Source organism: Leucopleurus acutus (assembly GCF_964270905.1).
Source record: "Leucopleurus acutus genome assembly, chromosome: 1".
Taxonomy (NCBI): Eukaryota; Metazoa; Chordata; class Mammalia; order Artiodactyla; family Delphinidae; genus Leucopleurus; species Leucopleurus acutus.
In genome coordinates, this window is record NC_139142.1 from 40,208,445 (window position 1) to 40,224,482 (window position 16,038).

The 16,038-nt window shown below is 39.1% G+C and overlaps 1 protein-coding gene across 2 annotated transcripts in view; it reads right to left on the reverse strand.

Annotated features, from left to right (window-relative positions):
* Window positions 1-9,591, reverse strand: part of MNAT1 (MNAT1 component of CDK activating kinase) — a 214,990-nt gene extending 205,399 nt beyond the window's left edge. For both annotated transcript variants that reach the window (XM_082855168.1, XM_082855167.1), the window contains exon 1: window positions 9,403-9,591. In XM_082855168.1, the coding sequence (XP_082711294.1) occupies window positions 9,403-9,491 (89 nt within the window). In that variant the 5' untranslated portion in view covers window positions 9,492-9,591. The remainder of the gene's footprint in view (window positions 1-9,402) is intronic.
* Window positions 9,592-16,038: the final 6,447 nt, after the last annotated feature.

Genomic DNA, 16,038 nt, shown 5'->3' on the forward strand with positions numbered 1-16,038 from the left:
GGAGAGGGTAAAGAAAAGAATATTTAGGAGAGTTTTAGGGAAGAAGCTGAGGTAGTAAAAAAAAAAAAAAAATCAGAAACTACAAAAGGAAAGAAATGTTAAAGGGGCATAGCAATTACCAATTTTGAGGTAAAGAAAATAAACATGTACACACAGAACTGAGGCTACAGGAAGTAAATGCCTCAACAATAGTAAGGCCAGCTTTTCCTAACAAACATGATGGAGTAACTGATGTCAGACTAGCATTCTCACCATGAGCTACCATAAAACAAACAAAATGCATGAGACAATCATTTACAGGTATTAGATAATGGGCGACACAGAGACTATAATCCCTTAGAAATGGTAAACTAACAAGGTGACCCCTACAGTTGCCTCTTCTTTCTACCTGGGAAAAATTTCCATGACCACGGCCCGGCAAGTAAGAATTTAAGAAGGGCACAGTGGTTCTGCTAAGCTGTACAGGCAGAGATCAGACTTCAGTGCTGTTGATATGGTTGAAATCTGCAACGCAGAGGGTCCAGAAGTCTGTAAGAACCACGCCCCGCTGTAAGTCCTTGGCCACAGAACAGACTGCACATATACAGGGCAAAACCAATCAAGGATTAAAAGATAATGGCTGGGAGAGGAAGACCGTATAGTTAAGGAGTGCTGGGTAAACTTTGGAGTTCCCACCCAGCCAAAGTAGAGAAACCACATTAACACCTTATTAACACCTCAAACATCCAACTGAGATATGAAAAAGGCCTCAACTAAGAGTGAGGACCACATCATATAATAAGACTTATTCTAGACTCACCCTAACAAAGCCTAATCAAGCCCCAACAAGTTTTGCAAGGAATTGAAAGTTTGGAGGTTGAGTTGCAGTAAAGTAAGGAAACACAATGGGCTCTCCTCAGATCCATCCTAGCAAAGATTAAAACCAAGCCTACAAAGTTCAAGGTAATCAGCCAGTAACTGAAGTATCTACAAGAATTTTTAAAAACACCACTCTACACAGAAAGATAAAATTTGCAATTTCTAGTACCATCTACACGATCAGTATACAATTGAAAAAAGTACTAAATGTAAAAAAAATAAAAGAAAGAAAAATGTGACCCATAGGGGAAAAAAAAAGAGTAGTCAATAGAAACCAACCCTGGGACTTCCCTGGTGGTCTAGTGGTTGAGACTCTTCACTCCCAATGCAGGGGGCCTAGGTTTGATCCCTGGTTGGGAAACTAGATGCCACATGCTGCAACTAAGAACCTGCATGCCGCAACTAAAGATCCTGTATGCCACAACTAAAGATCCCGCGTGCCTCAACGAAGATCCTGCATGCCACAACTAAGACCCAGCACAGCTGAATAAATAAATATTTAAAAAATAAGTGAAATCGGGCTTCCCGGGTGGCGCAGTGGTTGAGAGTCCGCCTGCCAATGCAGGGGACACGGGTTTGTGCCCCGGTCCGGGAAGATCCCACATGCCGTGGAGCAGCTGGTCCCGTGAGCCATGGCCGCTGAGCCTGCGCGTACGGAGCCTGTGCTCCGCAACAGGAGAGGCCACAACAGTGAGAGGCCCATGTACCGCAAAAAAAATAAATAAATAAGTGAAATCAACTCTGAGACAGCCAAGATGTTGGATCTAACAGACTGAAACTTTAAAATCAGCTATTTTAAATGTTTTTAAAGATTTAACACAAAATATGTCCAAAGAATTACATTCAAAAAAGTAAAGGAAAACATGGTCTTAATTAGTGTGCAGATAGGAAATCTAGTAAGAGAAATGAAAACTATAGAAAAGAACAAGATGAAAACCCTAGAACAAAAGTACAATAACAAATGAAAAATCTACCACATAGGCTTAACAGAAGATTGGACATGGCAGATGGGAGTCAGTGAATTTGAATACAGACCAGTAAAAAATATCTAATCTGAAGAACAGACAGAAAAGAAAGATCAAAGAAAAATGAATAATACCCCAGCAACTTATAGAACAATACCAAAGAGTCTAACACACATGTACTTGGAGTTCCAAAATAAGAAGAGAGTGAAAATAGTGCAGAAAGAATCACTGAAATTTTCCAAATAGGATGAAGAACACTGACTTGACAGTTCCAAGCTCAGCAAACCTCAACTAGGATGAATACAAAGAAAAGCACACCTAGACTTATAGTCAAACTGCTAGAAACCAAAGATAAAATCTTGAAAGCAGCCCCAAAAGATTTTTATGATAAAGGGGTCCAAGGATATAAGTAACAGCTAACTTCTCATCACAAACAATGGAGATCAGGAAACAATGGAATGGGGAGTTCCTTGGTGGCCTAGTGGTTAGGATTCTGTGCTTTCACTGCCATGGCCCAGGTTCAATCCCTGGTCAGAACTGAGATCCCGTAAGCTGTGCGGTGTGGCCAAAAAAAAAAAAACGAAAACAATGGAATGATATATTTCAAGTGGTGAAATGACAATCCATAATTTCATATTCAGCAGAAATATCCTTCAAACAGTACGGTGAAATAAAAACACTCACATAAACAAAATCTGGGAGAATTCTTAACCAACAGACCTGTACTACCAGAAATACTAAAGAATGCTCTTCAGGCAGAAAAAAAATCAATGCAACTACAAAATCAGATCCAAAAGAAGGAAGAAAGATACTAAAGATGGTAAATAAGTAGGTGAATACAAAAGACTACATGGGGCTTCCCTGGTGGCACAATGGTTAAGAACCCACCTACCAATGCAGGGGACACAGGTTCGATCCCTGGTCCAGGAAGATCCCACATGCCACGGAGCAACTAAGCCCATGCACCACAACTACTGGGCCTGCGCTCTAGAGCCTGTGAGACGCAACTACTAAGCCCACGAGCCACAACTACTGAAGCCCATGAGCCTAGAGCCTGTGCTCTGCAGCAAGAGAAGCCACCGCAATGAGAAGCCCGTGTATCGCAACGAAGACCCAACACAGCCAAAAATTGAAAAATAATAATAATTTTTTAAAAAGACTACAGCACACTAGGATGGCTATAATCAAAAAGATAAATAATAACAAGTGTTGGCAAAAGATGTAGAGAAACTGGAACCCTTATCCACTGCTGGTGGAAATGTAAAATTCTGCAGTCACTTTGGAAAAGTCTTACAAATCCTCAAATGGATAAATATAGAGTTATCATATGATCCAACAGTTATACTCTTAAGTACACACCTGAAAGAAAATCATTTGTCACACAAAACTTGTACATGAATGTTCATGGCAGTATTATTCATTATAGCCAAAAACTGGAAACAACCCAAATGTCCATCAACTAATGAACAGACAAATAAAAAGTGGTATATCCAAACAATGGGATAGTATCCAATAACAAAAAGAAAGAAGCTCTGAAAAATGCTACAACATGGATGAAACTTGTACTAAGTAAAAGCCAATCACAGAGGACCATATATTATATGATTCCATTTATATGAAATGTCCAGAATAGGCAATCTATATGGACAGAAAGTCAATTAGTGGTTACCTAGGGCTGGGAGACAGTAGGGGGCTAAGTAGTAAGGGGTTTCTTTGTGGAGTAACAAAAACATTCTAGAATTAATTGTGGTGACAGATGCATGTCTCTGAGAATATACCAAAAGCCACTGATTCTACACTCAAAATGAGTGAATTTTATGGTATGTGAATTCTCTCTCAATAAAGTTGTTTATTAAAAAGACTATTTTTTATTCTCTACATCTCCTTAAAGACAACTGGCTGTTTAAAGCAAAAATAACAATATTAAATCATATATAGAAGTTAAAGATAAGACATCATCAGCATACAGGATGAGAGGGGTAAGTAAATGGTATTATATTATTCACACTTGTGAGGTACTGAAATGTAAGGAATTTGTGAGGAAGTGAAAAATGAGAAGTGTCAGATATTGACTCTTAATAGACTTTGATAAAGATGCACATTGTTGGGCTTCCCTGGTGGCACAGTGGTTGAGAGTCCGCCTGCCGACGCAAAGGACACGGGTTCGTGCCCCGGTCCAGGAGGATCCCACATGCTGCTGAGCGGCTGGGCCCGTGAGCCATGGCCGCTGAGCCTGAGCGTCCAGAGTCTGTGCTCCACAACGGGAGAGGCCACAACAGTGAGAGGCCCGCGTACCGCAAAAAAAAAAAAAATGGGCTTCCCTGGTGGCGCAGTGGTTGAGAGTCCGCCTGCCGATGCAGGGGACACGGGTTCGTTCCCCGGTCCGGGAAGATCCCACATGCCGCAGAGCGGCTGGGCCCGTGAGCCGTGGCCGCTGGGCCTGCGCGTCCAGAGCCTGTGCTCCGCGGCGGAAGAGGCCACAGCAGTGAGACGTCCGCGTACCGCAAAAAAAAAAAAAAAGATGCATGTTGTTATACTTAGAGAAATCACTAAAAGAAAATTTAAAAAATAAAATAACAATAAAGAGCTAATAGGCCAATACTTTAAGTTATCCAATTAATCCAAAATAAGGCAAAAAAAGGACAAATGGAAAACAAATAGACTTAAACCCAATGATAGCAAAAATTACATTAAATATAAAGGGACTAACACACCAATTAAAAGGCAGCAATGTTGGACCATATAAAAGAGCAAAACCAACTATATACTATCTACAAGATATAAGACACACATTGGTTGAAAGCAAAAGGACAGAGAAAGGTATACTATCAAACAGGAAGCATTAAGAGAATGATGTAATACCAGACAAAAACTTCAGGACATATTACAAAAGACCAAAAGGAGCATTTCATAATGACAAAAGGATAAATTCATCAAGAAGGCATAGCAATTCTGAATATCTATGTACCTAATAAGAGAGTTTCAAAATACATGAAGCATGACAGAACTAAAAGGAGAAACTGACAAATCCACAATCCAGTTGGAGTAATTGATAAAATGAGTAGATAAATTATTATGGATGCAGAAGATCTGAGTAACACTATCAACCAAGTTGACCTAATTGACATACACTATACCCAACAGCTACAGAATACACATTTTTTTTCAAATGTACACTGATTGCTCACCAAGACAGACCATATGCTGGACCATAAATAAGTTTTCAGAAAATTTTAAAAGACTGAAATTTAGTGAAGTGCATTCTCTTACTTCAACAATATTAAATTAGAAATTAACAACAATATATCTGTAAAGTCCCCTTTTTCTAATTCTTCTACCCAGAATGAGTGTCTTTTTCTAATTTTTCTGTCCACTGTTTCCTAGTTCACAAAAAGGTATTGTATAAGCCCAGCATATTAGTTAAACAAATGAATTAATACCACTTATGAATTATTCTTTCCAACAATAAATAAATTGAACTTTAATCTGATAAACTTCTAAAATTACTAGTAATTTATAGAAAATACAAAGGAACATATTAATACCACAGAGAAGCAATCAGAAAAATTCAGACTGGTAACTCTTTAGAACAAACTACTCAGAAACATCAGTAAATGAGAGAGAGAGAGACAGAGGGACAGAGAAAAGAAGATAAAAAAGAGAGAAAGACAAACCTTAAGTATGGCAAAATATTGATTTTTACATATATCAAGATGTGTTTTGTTTATTCTACTTTGTGTCTTATGTGTGTTTAAAATGAAAAAAGGAGATTTAATAAAATCAAATATAGGTAAAGTTTCCAGAGACAAGTGTTGCCAAGGATGGTTGGGATAAAACTTAAATTATTAAAGACTTTAGTTTTAAATTTGTGTCAATCTGAAAAATATTATCCAACTATGTTGGGTAATAGAAAAAGAAAAAATAAAGTTTCTATATTCCAAAGAAAAAATAAAGTTTTCCCAGCTTCCTTAAAAAAAAAAAAAAGACTTCAGTTAAATGAAAATTAGATTTAATTGGCTCCATCTAATTCAATATGCCTTCAGAATTCTATGAAAGAATACTATGAAAGGCTCATTTCTTAAAATAGGTGGCCCTGATAAACAAAGAAAAAATATTATCCTTTTCTGTAATTAAGACAAAGTTCATCATTGAATTGGAAAAAAAAAGCAAAAACAGAATCTAATCTTCTTTGGATGTTCATGCAATCAATTCATTTGGGTGTTTGCTGGATAGATTTGATACATAAGAGAACACACTTCCTCAATAGCTAGCAGTTAAGGGAGAAAAGTATTTTCATAATGTTTCACCTCTTTTCTCCTTTCTGCTCCTGTATTTTCTCTCATAAATAGTATTCCTAAATAATCTTTCCATAATCCTACACTTCTTATCTTTTGTGAAGCACTATTCCTACTCACTTTATCACTTGCTTCCTAAAATGCCTTTACTACTTGAGGACACACAAAATAAAGTGAGTAAAATCATGTGGCCCTGTAATCCTTGTCTCATGGTATTCACACTCTTGTGTATAAACACCCTCCCACCTTGTAACAGGATTGTTCAGTGCTAACAAATAAAATACAGCAGAAGCAATGATAACGTGACTTTTCTGATTAGATGATGAGAGGCTCTGCAGCTTCTGGTTCTCTCTCATCACTAATTCTGGGAAAAGCCACGTCATGAGCAGTCCTATGGAGGGTCCACAGGGAGGAACTGAAGCTACCAAGAACCACATGAGTGACCTTGGAAACAGATGCTCCAGTCCCAGGCAACAGCTTGAGCAAACCTCATGAAAGACACTGAGCCAGAATCACTCAGCTGAACCACTCTCATACTCCTGACCCTCAGACACTATGTAAGATAATAAATATTTATTGTTTTAAGGTACTAAGTTTTGGGGCAATTCATTACACAGCAATAGGTAACTAATGCAAACAGCAATGCTAAACAACAATACCTGCTCCTTTCAGACTAACAACTGTATTATAAAAATGCCTAAGTTCAATGCCATGAAATACATTCTGTACAAATTCAACATACTATCAAATCAAACGTATTTCACATCAAAATCCATAATGTTTTATTACCTATCAGAAGAGCAAGATTTAAAAAATAATAATGCCCAATATCAGCAAAGATGTTTGGCAACAAAAATTACCATAAATAGTTGTTGGGAGCACAATCAATACAATCTTTTTTGATAACAACTGAGCAATGTTCATCAAAATTTACAAGTCACATACAATTCTACTACTAGGCATTTACATTTACCCCCGTTTGCCTGTTTATCTTACAATATACTTGCATAAGTGCTCAGAGAGAGAGAGAGAGAGAGAGAGAGAAGCTCCAGTGAAAAACTGGATATCTAAAGATTCATCAAAACACTTTTGGTTAAATCAGTTACAGTATAACTGAACAGTGGACTATCAACCAACTGTTAAAGAGGAAGACATGTACATACCAATTTAGAAAAGATACCCAAGATATACATTATGAAAAAAGTAAGGATATATATAATCCCACTTCCATGAGAGAACATGATCACGAGTTCATATTAAGAAAATCATCACAAAAGGGTCATTATAATTAAAATTATATTTTCACATTTTATAGGCTCTTAAATTTATTTAAAGATAACCATTGTTGTGCAAGTCTTTCATAGCAGGCCAAACAGATCCTGTTTAAATTTTATTTCTGCTTAACATCCATACCATGCGCAAATAATATGATAGCCAATGTATACTGAACAAATACTATGTGAAAGAAACTCTGTTAAGCACCTCCAAATATGATGTTTACATATATTGTTTAATCCTCAAACACTGTTAATATGTATGGTGCTATTATCTCTATTGTACAGGTAAGAAAAATGAGGCAAAAGGAGTTAGGAATTTGCCCAAAGCCACAGAGCCTGTAAGAGTACAAAGAATTCAAAATCAGAAGTTTGTTCTCTTAGCCAATAACATATAATCTTTTATTCAGTTTGTTCAGATTTCAAGTCAAAAAAGGGCTGTAAAACGTGGTCTTTATCTAACAGGTTAGCAAATAAACCAAAATCAATGCAATACGAGAATGACTTAGACAATTCTTAACTCTTATGAAAAAACAGAAAAGACTATGGATATGACAAAAGCAATTTCTAATTAAAAATAAGTATTTTATAATTGTCTAATAAAAACGCAATTTATTTTACTAAAATCACATAATCTTCCCTGACTGGCTAATTACTACTAGGTAGAAATTTCTTCCAGTAAACTACATTTAGTTAGCATCCTTCCAAAAAAGCAAATTCCCTTTCCTTGAGCACCAACTGTAACAAATCTGATACAGGAAAATGAAGAGAAGCTGAGCAAAATCTCTCTAAAAACCTAATAGTCTTTACACAGCCTTTGTCTCGTTTCCCTTTTTCAATCTACTTGATTATTTTCACCTTATTTCTAAATCTTAACCCATTCAATCACAGCTCTACTGTATTTCCTTTGCTGGATGAAGCAAAGGGAAAAAAAGATTAATTAGAAAAAGGGACCAATCCAGTAAGTTACTAAATCCCATTATAATCATTATAACTACAATTAACCATGCAATTTATGCTTACCCAAAGGTCTTGTCCACCACATTGTAGATTATCCATCATTTTTTATCTCTAAGAAACCTCAAAGAAACTACAGGAATATATGTTCACCTTACATCCCAAAGTGCTTTATATAAACCACCTCTACTGAACCATATTTGACCATAAAAACTTGGCAAGAAACACTCTGACCAGTTCCTGCACTTACTCTTCAAAATATTCAACCTCCCTTCTTCCCCTATCCCCCCAAAATTGGCGTTCTAGAGTCAGACAGCCTGTGTTCCAATTCTAGCAGGGCCCACTAAATAAGAGACGTGGAGCAGTCTCTGTTTCCTTCCCTGTAAAATGGAAATGATACTAGTACCTACTTCGTGGGACTGTTGTGAGAATGAAATAAGATAACTCATGGTAAAGAGCTTAGAACAGTGCCTGGCATGTAATGTGCACTCAATAAATGCCAGCCATTACTGTTATCTCCAAAATTAACTGCTTAAAATCTAAATTTTCTTTTAGAGATGAGAATCTAACCAAACTCCATCAGGACAGTGGGCATATCGTCGGGGTTTCAAATTAACTAACGCAATAAACAGCAGCAGTATATAAACACAGTAATTTTATTTTCATAGCACTTTCGCTCTTTTTAATAAAAACATTTTGCGTGAACTTAAACACTCCGATCCCCACGCTTTTAACCAGCGAAATGTCTGGAACCCTGTTGACAACACAGCCTGGAAATACAGTCGAGGTTTTCATCACCTAAGAAGGGTGAAACCTGACAAACTGCTGGTTACCACATCAGGGAACCTGCAGTCCAAACCAGGCCTGAGCGGCTCAGGGCTAGCGGCTAGTCTGTTTACAGAAACAACGTTCCCTTTTCCCATTTTCCTCCCCAGGGTCGAAACTAACGACGCCCTTTTCTCCCCTGAGCCGAGGTCAAGCATCTCCCGGCTCTTTCGAGAGCTCCCACCCTGTGCGTCTTCCCCCCATAAATCCCACTCTCCCCCGACTCACAGAGTGTGTCCGCACACATTCACCATCAGCTTCAACGAAGGGTTCCGGTATTTGGTGGTCTTACACCGGGGACAGCCCTGATCGTCCATGGCGCCTCCTTTCCTGTGGACTCTCCTGGATGCCTGCTTCAGTCGCAGCCACAGCCACCTCCAAGCCCCCTCAGACCCGAGGCCAAGCGGATTCCTACCAACAGGCACTTGGCTGGGACGGTCCTTTGCAAATGAGCACCGGCCGGGGGGCGAGGCATGTCAGCACAAAGGTTCCGGCAGCAAGTTTTCCGGTCCTGCAGCTAGGGCTCGGTGTCAGCTTCCGCAGGCCAGCGCAAAGGCTTAGATTTCGGGGAGGGCTCTTAAAAAGGCAAATTGTACATAAAGCCTCATCTCTATGCACCTAGCTGTATTTTTCAAGGAACTGTGTCACAATTAGGAACAGAGATTCCATCTTGTTTTGTCTGGAGACATTCCCATTGTATCAAAGATTTATGCCTGGTGTACATATTCAATAATTCGCACCAGTATTTTCTTTTGAACAACTTGATAGCCTGTGTTTTATACTTCTCCTTTACACTTGCACAGTCGTGCAATCACAGAAAATAATATGCATTCGCAGATATGAAGTTTGGAACAGTTATTTAGAATGAAAGTCTCTGCACCGACCCTAAATATTACAGATTCTCACTAAATGTCAAAATAGTTCTATAAATAATATCTGGCAACTGTAGAGAACCTCTTACCTCAAGATGGTCAGGCATGCTTAACAGTTTCGGCTGGCTCTAATATCTCTTACCACCCTCCCAATCAAGACAATATTGGTTTCCCCAAATACTGGGGTGATTACACAGGAATCTATGCTTTATTTCAGCAATTCTACACTCTGAGAGCCTGAATCTCTTTGGAAATTGTAAGTCACATTCACTAAATTTATCCAGGCTGCAAAGTGACGTCTGTAAACAGCTCTATTAGATAATAAATTCCTCCCACTATAAGGGACACATCTTATCCATCCCCTGAAGGAGGATTTGTTTATACTTGTTGAATAAGTAGAGTAAATGAAGAATGAATGAGTGAACATCAAAGAGTAGCGTAATGTGAAAATTTTTTATGCTGAGCACTATATTGTAATCTGACCCAAACTCCATTAGAAGTGGGCATATAAAGCTTTTCAAATTAACCCATAAAATGAATACCAGCTGTATACACTCATAGTAATTTTAATTTTTCACAGCAGTTTTTCTCTTTTCAATGAAAACATAAAGAGGAACATTCCAACTCTCACTTTTTTTTAAACAGTGAACCCAACAGGTAACCCATGTGGCAATACAGTTGGGATTTCCATGGATTACGGAGGGAGAACCTGACAAACAGCTGGATACCACATAGGAGAACCAACAGACCAAGGCAGGCCACAGCAGTACAGGGCTTTATATTAGTATACAGACATCAGGGATTCACCTAACAAATAAATCATGTCATTTGCTGGATCATAATATTGTTCACTAACAGAAGCTAAACAAATGTAAATTTACTAAAATAGGCAATATCCAACACTGTGCTGACCTGGAGACATTATCCTGCTATTTATTGAAAGAGACCACATCCAAACCAATTATAAGCTCAAAGTGAAGCTCTCTAAGAATAAAGGCAATTTTTTGTATCTTTATATTTTAACAGAACAGGAAACTTCTGGTGAAAGAGTGAACATGATCAGTGAGCAAATAAAATTTTTAGCCAAAACTACATTGAGAACCCATCCAGTAAGTTGGCATTATTGTTTGTCACCACCAGCACACTTTTAATTGTATCTTTGAACAGGATACCTCAACCAGTTTGTGCAGTGAATTGCTGTTCCTTTCTCCCAAACCTTGAGATTAAGGCAAAGAAAGCACTGAAGATTATGGGAGGAAACGTTGCTACCAACTGTATCCTTTTCCCAGGTTGGAAATTACTGTCAGAGAAGCACGGTAGCAACAGCTGACTTGGAACTCTATCAGATAAGCATTACTCATGGAGCTAGAGGCAGCAGAAAGTAGTGCTTATAGATTTGGCCCCGGCACTAAGAGAGCTGGATTCAAGTGCTGGCTTCCTCACTTACTAGCTGCATGATCAAGGGCCTCAGTTTTCCCAAATATAAGATGAGGATAACACCAGCACAACTAGCACAGAGGACTGAGGATACAACTAGCGCAGAGTAAGAGCTCAGTAACTGTTAGCCATTATTAAGAGGAGTATAGGTTTTATTAGCAGTAGTATCGACAAGAGGCATGCAATGTACTAGGAAGAGCCTGTCCTTCTTTTAAAACAAACAGACCTGTTTTTGAGCCAAACTTCTTATCCTCCTTTACCTCAGTTTCCTTCCTCCATATAATACATTTCACAGGGTGTTGTAATGATTAAATTACATGACGTGCATATACAAAGGCCCTACTACAATGCCTCGCATACAACAGAAACTCTGAAAAGTATACCATTACCACTGGTGGAGTTCACTAATACAAAATGGTCAGAAAGCTTTGAGGAGGAAAGCACTGACAGCACCAGGCTTCTGACTCAAATGGAAACTCAGCCCTTGTAAAAACCACCCAACTATCAAAGTTTCCCACATTTCTAAAGATAGCTGCATCCCAACGGTGGACCAGTGGAGCCCATTATTTCTCTGCTCATCCTCTAGCGTTCCCAAGAGTAGATTCTACCTCCCTGGGACAATGTTTCTCAAACGCAGCCCTTCCTTTCCAGCCCCAAGGCCATGGACCCAGGTTGGGCCTTCCCCATATGTTAAAGGCTTTTATTGTTTTGTCCCTTGATGATGGATAGCATCCCTCCTCCCTTCTTATGGAAAACAGCTCCTCCTCCCCCACAGGCCTGTGTGGGTTGACATACAACCCTTACTGGACCAATCAGAGATCTTCCCTAGAATTTATCAAATTGGCAGCAAGGAAAATGTACCAGAGCCTCTTGAAGCTAGAATATGTGAACTGGGAACTAATGGAAGCCATGCTTCCAACCTCCTGGGGAAAGCCCCTCTGAAAGACTAAAACTACTTTGATGAGACAGGCAGAGGCAAGTGAAAAGGGACAATGAATGGGCCTTTAAGTCTGACCAGCTGCATTCTGCTCTTCCCATTGTTTGGTGTCATGATCCAAAAAATTCACCTTTTTGCCTAGGCCAGTTCAAGTGGGGTTTCTGGCTCCTGGGGAAATTAATATCACCTCAAAGAGGCAAAAATGCTGCTACACCTGGGAGAAGACTAGAACCTGGCACTTAGTCTCTGCCAGGATCTTTTCCCTCCACTATCACCCATGTGACTTACTAGGTCACCCTCCCTCTCACCTACTGTTCATCAGCGTCCTCAACAGGCAGATAGCTTAGTCACTGAGAACTCCCAAGCATTACCTCCAAGACTCCCTCTACCAGTCTTAATTCTTTTCTTCATGCAAGTTTGAAAAATCCTAGAAGAGGACTCTGTTTTGGTTTGGGGCCAGTGCCCATCCCTGGACCAGTCAACTATATGGTCATGATATTATGTACAACACAGCCACTATACACAGACCACTGTGTCCACCACACCACAGCAAAATGAGCATTTCATTTGAAGTCCCTCATAATTTGTCCCCAACATGCCTTTAAAGCTAATCTCCCATCACACACCTACATAAAACCCACACTCCAGACACACTGAATTACTCAATATATTCAGAAATAAACCACACACCTTCATGGCTCCATGCTTTGTTCCCTCTGCCTCTAATGAACTCTATCCTTGAACTCTCAAAATTCTTGTCCTTAAAGACCCAGCTACAAATCCACCCCCCATTGCCTTCCACCTCTCAAAATTAGTCTCTTTATCCTCACCACTCATATACCCTGTATTGTATTTACTTACAAATATGTCTTACTTCCCCCACCAGATTTTAAGCTCCTCAGGGTCAGAGACCCCAATATATTCATCTTTCTATCCTTCAGTATGTAATGCAATACCATGTACTTAATCAGGACTCAATAAATATTTGGCAAATGAATGATCCTTCAGAAATGCTGATTATGTATCATCAACCATTGGTCACTAAATAACAGTGGAACACCTCCTCTACCTGGGAAACTACTTTAGAACCTAACTTCCTTAATATTACCACTACATAAGCTTTCTGTGGTAGAAATAACTGACCAAGATACAGATATATAGCCTTCCCACTATCTTCCAGACAGCCAAAGTCAGCCTTTAAAAAGGAAATCTCCATTCTTGATGGCCACACCATTAAATATATTCAAGCAAAGTGCAACATTTTGTGCTGAACAAAATTTTCTTCACCACACTAAAATGGCAAAAGATTTCTATATTGCTCATCATTACCTTCCGGCAGGAAGGAAAAGATACAGAAACAAGCAGCTTAGTTTTCACTCTTACACAATCCCAACCTCAACTCTGTTTTCCCAAATCAAAACACAGCTTTAGACTACATATCAGCACAGCAGACTGAATGTTCACAGCATGGCAGATATAGGAAATAGAAGCAAGTATTCATCAATTTTACAAGTCATTTGGCAAAACAAGTACTCTGAGATTAACTCCACACACCCTCAAGTCTGGTGTTCTATTCTAATGTAGCTGACCATGTTTGAGTCAAGGGCTTCCAATCTACTTTGAAATGCTGCCAGAATGAGCTCTGAGGCTCAGCCAGCTAAAGGAATCGAGAGCCTGGTGTTGGATTTCACTTCTGGTCCTATAGGAATCTCCTCCTGGAGCTACAGAATACCAGTGTAGCCACAGGCTACAGATATCGTAAAAGGCCACTGCTGCTTCTATATAATCTGTTGAACTTGGTACTCTGGAGTCAAATATACAGAAGACATGCAGAAACCCAATACATGGTTTTCCAAGTCAATGCACTATATTTGATTGATAATAAACCTGAAGAAGACTCCTATGACCTGAACTTGGAAAGCCCTATAATATAGCCAAATGGATTTTCATTAGGTATATATAATTGAAAAGTTTCCTACTTTGCACTATCAGGAGGAAGATAAGAAACGTTTAACAAAGATTAATTATGTGCCAGGTGCTTTTTGGCACATCTTATCTCATTTAATCCTCACAACAATCCTGTCCACTTTTTATAGTCAAGTAGCTAATAAATGGCAGAACTAGGATTAAACCTACATCTAGCTAGCTGATCCCCAAATCCACATCCTTTCCACTAAGCCACACTACCTCCTGTCTACTTTGCTCTGATAAACGAACTTTAAAAATTCAAGGAACTAAATGGAACATGGTATCCTGGATTGGATAGAGAAACAGAAGACAGATATTAGCGAAAAAAACTGGTGAGTCCAAAAAGAGGTCAGGAGTTTAGTTAATAGTATTGCACCAATGTTAATTTGTTTGGACAAAGTATCATTATAATATAAGGTGTTAACATTATGGGAAATTAGGTAAAGAGTAGGTGGGAACTCTGTGCTCTTTTTAAGACTGTACTGTAAGTCAAAATTATTCTAAAATAAAAAGCATATTTTTTAAAAGTCAAGGAAGTTATGAATCTCAGATATCGTCCAGAAGTCCAATACCCAACTGGATATTTGCAATGGGGCAGAAACGTGTGGTCTTTTCCATAATTATAAATTTTGAATCTACCAGAGATGTCAGTGCTGGCTGGCTTCATTAGTCTAGTACAAAAGCAAGTTAAGTCCAAACTCACATGACACCTTGGTCGTTGACCAGCAATAAAAATGCAGCCTGTCCTCAAAAAAGGAAAACCTCATCAAGCTGATCACGATAGCAGGTGACCTAAACAGCTGCTTTATAATATGCTGAAGTAAGCATTTATGGGTAATTGGGGAGCAGAAACAACACAAAGCCACCCAGAAGTAAAGGTTAGGATGATGTCCTTAAAATGTTGGATTTTTGAGAAAGAGTACCGGCAGGTAGACCCAACTGACCCACAGTCATCAGAGAAGCAGAGATGGGTTCATCTTTTTTTGAGTGAAGACCTCATGCAAACCATGAAGGAAAGAGACACAGCTGCAGAAAGCAGCAGACTCCACCCCCACGGGCACTTCACCTCAAACCAAAGGGCAGTCTCCCATCTGTTTATGCTGTGGAAATGGCTGCTGATCCCGCAATGACCTCCTCCAAGACACCTGCACACAGAGGTGGTTTCTACCAGGAATATCATCTCCAAAACACTGTCCATACACTTATATTAAAAATGTTCATATAGAGGCTTAAATCTCCATGCTGTTATTATAATCTAAAAGTTAGATCTCTTCTACCCTACCGACCCAGGATAAACATACGGTAAAACATTCTATACGTCCAGTTGTAACACGTTCAACTCAGTTGGGTCGCCAGCCCGCCAAGTGACTTAAGGTTAAACACATTTCTTTTGAAGGCTTCTTGTTTTTGTGTTCTCAGTGGGCTATTTATACCGTTTTCAAGCATTCCCCCCGCCTTTGGAATTTTAATTTACTGTGAGTGCTTCCCCCTTAGAGCATTCCCTAGTGCCATTTTATTCTTGACCCTTTTGAATAAAAATCCTTAATGAAGACATCTGAAAGGGGGGTGAAGGGCAGTAGAGAGACACCAGGGAAGCTTCTGAATTGTCCTCTGAAATTTTGTCATCTAGATGCTGAGGGTGGTCTCTTT